Source organism: Tenrec ecaudatus, chromosome 13 (assembly GCF_050624435.1).
Source record: "Tenrec ecaudatus isolate mTenEca1 chromosome 13, mTenEca1.hap1, whole genome shotgun sequence".
NCBI classification, from domain to species: Eukaryota; Metazoa; Chordata; class Mammalia; order Afrosoricida; family Tenrecidae; genus Tenrec; species Tenrec ecaudatus.
In genome coordinates, this window is record NC_134542.1 from 88511652 (window position 1) to 88518141 (window position 6490).

The window sequence follows — 6490 nt, forward strand, 5'->3', positions numbered from 1 at the left end:
AGTCTGCCCCACAGGCTCCGAGCTTGCCCTCAAGTGTGCACAGGACAGCACGCTACAAGGATAGTTGCTCTGTTAGGGGACAGGGATGGCTCCCTCCACTAGTCTGTCCGTGGAGCTGTGCAGCGGCACCCATGGGGCCCCTGTGGCCAGAGGCTGTGGCAAGAGTCCCTTAGAGACAGACCCTGGGGCCAGCACACAGGAGCAGGTGCTCTTCTGCGCTGTGTCAGTGCTGGGCTCAGAACTAACTAAATGTGGGGAGCCAGAGATCTGATACCAAACAAATCTTGCCCTTCTACATGAATTATTATTTACCGTTGATCAAGCAGCCGTTGGAGTGCGGCCAAAGCCCCAGGTGACTGAGGAACAGGTCGTCAGCTGGGCCCTCTCGCATCCATGGCCAGTGTTGTTTTAATGATGGTCACCATTGTGGACCCTGTAGAGTTAACGCTGAGACAGAGAAGCGCATGCTCTGAAATGTCGTTGTAACTGTATTACCCTGTTAGACAATGACATCTTTGTAAGCAGAAAAGAAGGAAAAAATTGGCCATCTCAGGAACAAATTCAAGTCTGGAAATGAACAGCAAGAGTGTGCTATTATAATGTACAGTACATCTGAATACACTCCGAGTATTCCTCGGCTTGCTTCACATCCTGAACTTAGTGCGCGCCTCCATAGACGCGCCTGGGTTGGTCCTGAAATGGATATTGTAACCCAAGCGATGGCTGCCTGAAGCACTGTTGGCAGAAGTGAGATGAAATGTTGCCTTGTGGGGATGAGTGGCAACGCTCCTTGGAGACCATCTAGGGTGGTCTTCCCAGTTTCATTACTAGTTAATATGATGCCCTTTATCCTGTGACCTGTATCGCTTGTGCCCATACAGCCTTCCTTGGTAGATGCCTGGCTGGCACTACGGGCACAGCCCCTGGTTTATCACAGGAGTCCTCCTCATTAACTGCGGTGACCTACCTCAGCAGGTGGACACGGCCAAGGATAGGGGTTCTCCCATAATGTGAAGAAGGTTTTTCAATAACAATTCCCAGGCCACGAAATAAGATTCTGAAGATATTAATCCCAATTAATTGTACTGGAGGACTTTAGTTCCTATTAGAAGCTATTGTTGTTATGGAAGCAAGATTTATAAACGTATTAGAAGTTGAAGAGAGGGATAGAATCATAGGTGCTATTCTGAATTTTATTCCCCTGTAGTGAAATAAGAACCCTTTTTTTGCAATAAAGTGGAATTATTAGACCTCCCTCAATATAATAAATTCTCTTCAGTTAATTTTCAATTCTATATTTTTCATAGAAGTGGAACAATAGGCAGTGTGATGCTATGTAATTAAATTCATAAACTACCAGCATGCTGGCATCTTTGCATTTTGTGTCCCAAATAAATACAGCCAGATGTTGAGAGGACCATTGGTGCATCCAAATGGTTTATGAAATCAATCTCACAGCATGTATTAAGTCCGTTAGCTAGACCGCACAGTTGCACATGCATTTACGCGTTCAAGCCGGATGCAGTTGCTGTCGGTTAATCGGTGAACTCTCTAATGTTTTTAGAGTCAGCGTGTGAGGCGCAGCAACCCCTCCACAGAGAACTCTCCAATTGAAAGACGAAGTTTAATGACCTCTGATGAGAATTATCACAATGAACGGGCTCAGAAGAGTAGGAACCGCTTGTCTTCCAGTTCCCAGCACAGCCGAGATCATTACCCTCTCGTGGAAGAAGATTACCCTGACTCATACCAGGACACTTACAAACCCCACAGGAACCGAGGCTCGCCCGGGGGATACAGCCATGACTCCCGACATAGGCTTTGAGTCGGCAGAAACAAACAAACAAAAATATTCATCGGTTGACAACTCGCCATCGCACTGCTAGGATAAACCAATCATCTTAACTTGGCAGGTAGAGCACAGTGTTTACTGTGCTGTGGGCTGCTGTCATTTGAAGCTAAGTAGGGGGCAAAAACATAAATAAAATGTACATTATGCCTAGATGGATATTAGATGCCCAATCATATAGGTATTTTAAGTGCAACATTTACATAACAGTACCTTTTGTTTTCTTCATTAGATTTAGATGCATCGATTTGTAATTTAGGGTACTGATCAAGGCACATATAAAACAATTTCCCGTGCTGGAAATTCCAAATGACCAGTTCCAGTTGGAACCAATTTATAAACCAATTCCTGTTGGAATTTGGGTGAATTGACTAGAAAGTCTACTTGAGCATGTTACAATCAATTAGAAAATCGGAGAAAAAACAAACAAACAAGGTAATTAATAAGAAAATCAGAACACCAATAGAAACCCAAACCAGCTATGATATTTATTTGTTGGAATCAAAATTGACACTTACAGGTGGAATGTATAAATATTTTAATATATGTTGATGTTGCCAAGAATGGCTTTTACGGACTCACCAAATGTATTGATAGTGCCAAAAAACCAAAACCAAATTAATGCAGCAATTATATAGTTTCCTCAGATTTTAATATTTTTCTTTTCTGCCGGCACAGTTGTCGTATTCAAAGTGTTTTGGTTTAGGGTGGGGTTTTTTTCATTTCGTGTACTCACTACTGTTAGTATGTTTCAAGTTGGCAATGAAACCCAAAATTTTCCCAGCAATTAGAGAAGAGTCGATGAAATTTCAGGCTTACCTGGTCTTATGAAGTGGAAAATAGGGTGCTGTTTCCCCATTTTGTCCCTCCGTCTGAGCACAACTACGTACATCCAGAAATCTGAAGGCGGGTCGCCGGCGCGTGACACAGATCCTCCTGAGTGCAAAGCTAAGGGACTCCAGATGGGAAGTCACCTAACCCACTTCACCCCAAGCATGGTTCAGTATTTCCGGCCAGCACAATTAAGCACCTTGCCCTTGCTTCACCCAGCTCTGCCTTTGAATATCCGAACGTTCCAGCCCTTCCCCGAATTCTTTGTAACCGCACCGAGGATTTTTTTGTTTTACATAGACACGTTCAATTTTGATATTGAAAGCTCTGTTGATCCAAAATGATTCACTGAACATTTTAAAACAAAAGGATCAGAATTTAAGAGCTAGCAATAAAAATGTCAAAACCAAACAGAAACTCCCGAATTTGGAAATATTCTTGTCCACTAAATTGGAGCAATGCAAAGAACTTGGAGTTGGGCTGCCTTATTTCCAGTAAGTGCTCCTCTTCACCCTCCAGTCTCCTCAGTGTGTTCCCAGCGGGCGCGGGTATGAGACTGGCTGTCTTATGTCTCACGTCAAGGAAGCCTGAGATTCACGATGGCCCAAGAAATTCTTGAAGTTGACCTTTTGATACAGTCAACAAATCTCTCTCTTTCTCTTTTTTTTTAAAACAAATCTCTTTAAGAAAAGATTCTTGTTGCTAAAACTCCACAATCCACGCATTTTCTTTAATTCCCAAAACACGGGTTATAAAGATCCTTTTCTACTGGTTCATGTCATGAAGCCTGTTTTATGAGAACAATGGTTTTATATTATCCAGTCCCCTGTTCCCCAGCCTTTCAATAAAAAGCGTGCACCAGTGAAATAATTCTCCTGAAAGTAAACTCTTCAGAAGAGACTCCTATCTTGAACCGTTCTCATGACCTCGCCACATGCCCTTCCCTCATAGTCACGGCTTGTATCCATTTTGAACCTGCTTAGCTGCTAATGAGGACGCTCTAATTATAAGTCATCTCAAACATTTCATACAATTAAGAAACGTGGGCTCGGTACATGTTGAACAGTTAACCTGTGATGCTGGCTTGTGAGAATCTTATGTCATCTCGAGGAGCTTGCAGAAATCCCAGTTAAGACATTTCACGGAGCTGTATCCTTTAGGCACTTTATAATAAACATCTAAGCTGCCATTACCGAACTCTGTGTTAGAGCACAGAAAAGCATTTTCCAGCAAACAAAACTAGACGTATTATGTGTACAGCACATATTTGCATGAGAAAGAAAACATTAGCCAAAAACATTTTTCTATATGCTTTACTGATTTCTTGTTTGTGCGCATTGAAGTATTTAATTGCCAAGAGTGCACCAAGGTGTATAAATTTAGACTAGACAGCTGTTTGGCTTTTTTCTGTAGTAGCATTAGCAATCCGGTCATTTAACTACTTTAAGATATTTACATTTTATGGCAGGTAGCTGCAACCGCATTTGCTTATATTTCCTAGTTAACAAGATTACCATCTCTCAAACTTTAAAAAGTCGCTTGTTTTCAAAGGCCTCTCAGAGTCTTTTTTCTAAGGCTTCCATGTTATGCTGAGCAAGAGAGAGAGGCTCATTCAATATCTGTGCATAAGCCAACTTACCACTTACCATCAACTGTCCATACCTAGTTTTGCTTTATGTTCTTACTCAAAAGCTAACAATTTTGGCAAGAGTATAATGTATATTTTCTGGAGAGATAGATTTAAATTTTTACTCTAATTTGGCATATGCTTTCTTTCCCCCTGCCTTTGGAACTAAGTTTACCTTCTCCAAGTGAGAGATCTGCACCTTCCTTTTCTGTTTAAGTCATAGAGTTTCTCGTGTAGCTGTAAATGATAGTAAAATACAGATATATACTAAATGAAAAATTTTATTTTTTTGCCAAACACACCCTAGCACCTTTGGAAAAATACATATTCCACAGATAGTTATTTTTAATTGATTTTAAAATAGCAAATGATAAGAAGCAGGGAAAACAAATCTTTGAATATTTTAAAACTATTTTAACTCATAGCATAAACGTTATCATCTTATAATTTCAGTCAAATGACTTGTAATAATGTGGACTCATGTGATAATATGGAAATGTAGTCCTGGAGCAAAAAGCTGCAGTTTGCTGATCCCCGATGCTAACTCTAATGATTATAATGTGATTCCAATACAATCAATAGTTCTGTCTTGTTCACTCCAATATGTTAAAAAAAATCACTTAGAAATGTTTATTATTGACTTGATGACTCTCTATTACCTTTCTGCAGTTCTGTTGGAAAGAAAGTTGAAACTGTTAACAATTTAGATGGATCTTTCCTAACAAGAATCTTAAATATGTGACTTATATGTGTGATATAATTCATTGCCATTTAATCCTCAATGAAATGCATTTTTTAAAATATCAAACACATTCTGAGAAGATTATTTGTTCCCCTTAAGTTGATATGTTATTTAAATTTAGTTGTTATTGTTGTTTGCAAGTGTATTTTTGGAATGTTAGCCTCTTCTCATTCCTGCATACTTGAACTTGTCTTTCATGCAGAGGGCCTTAAAATCCGAATAAGGAGCTAGGGGCATAGAACAGGAGAGAGAGAAAGGAAATCCTGCCAAAAGGTGGCTTGCAAATTTAAACTCTTTAAAAGAACATATCATAAAAGGTTGCTGAGACCCAGCTTCTGTCAGTTAAGAATGTCTCTAGGCAAGCTCTTTGCATGCTAGTGTATCTCGTTAGTGACACGATTTTATTTTGTCATTTTAACAAAAGGAACAATGTATTACCACTGCAGAAATTGCTCCGTGTATTGATATTTGTACTACCTCTTCTCTAGAGAAGACTGTCTTTAAAGGGAAAAACACTTACCGATAAATAATGATAGAATTTTTGCCTACTATCTTTGCTAACCCTGCTGCGAAGCTCAGGGGTCTCCCCTTTAGATTTTAAACCATTTCTAAAATACTGGTCACCCTTTCCTTTCTTCCTTGTTTGTGGCATTTTCTTTACATGAGTTCGCAGCTTATCATGAGACAAAGTTCATTTAATACATCAGTCATCATGGGGAACAAAATGAACTGTGAGAGACATGCCTTTGATCTGCCACTTGTCATAATATCTGGCTCTAAGTCCAAAAGATAGTGCGTCCAGAGACGTGCTGTCTACCTGCAGCTGGTTGACAATCCTAGATTTGCCGATTTCTTGATTTCTCTTGGGGACACCTTGAGCATTTACTGGAAAATGGATATTATCTTGGTCTTCAGGTAATTAGAACAGAGTTCATGTAAATGTTTCAAATAAATACCCAAGTACCCATTATTCTTTTTTTATGTCTCTGCCTTTGTCCTTCATGACAATGTTGCATGCTGTTTTTGTTTTATAAAACTCACCCTTGGTTGATGATGTGAATGAAAATTTTATAGGAAATGATGTAATAAAGTTTGTTTCGTTAGTTCCTGTACCTTGAAATATTGTTAATACGAAAACTTACTGCTCTGCCTGTACTGGTAGGGCCAAGAACAGCCCTCTCCTGAATGATCACTATGATCCAACCGGTCGATACAATGGTTACCAGACAGGCAGGACAAGGTCACTTTTTTAACAACTGACACCAGCAGTCAAGTTAGTCAAAGTAAAATTGGCTTATATGGTATGAATTCAAAAATTACCTTTTAAGGATTTCTTCTTTGAGTAAAAGTCTTTCTCAAATGAAATATGCCTTCAGAGGACTTATCTCCAAGTTCTTGGGGATGACTTAATTCCATGTTTCATGTAGTTGAGAGACCTTAG

General features: G+C 39.7%; 1 protein-coding gene across 2 annotated transcripts in view; it reads left to right on the forward strand.

Moving 5' to 3' along the window:
• The window catches only part of CACNB4 (calcium voltage-gated channel auxiliary subunit beta 4), a 297445-nt gene extending 295620 nt beyond the window's left edge, over window positions 1-1825 (forward strand). For both annotated transcript variants that reach the window (XM_075529205.1, XM_075529206.1), the window contains exon 14: window positions 1565-1825. In XM_075529205.1, the coding sequence (XP_075385320.1) occupies window positions 1565-1825 (261 nt within the window). The remainder of the gene's footprint in view (window positions 1-1564) is intronic.
• The last annotated feature ends 4665 nt before the right edge of the window (window positions 1826-6490 follow it).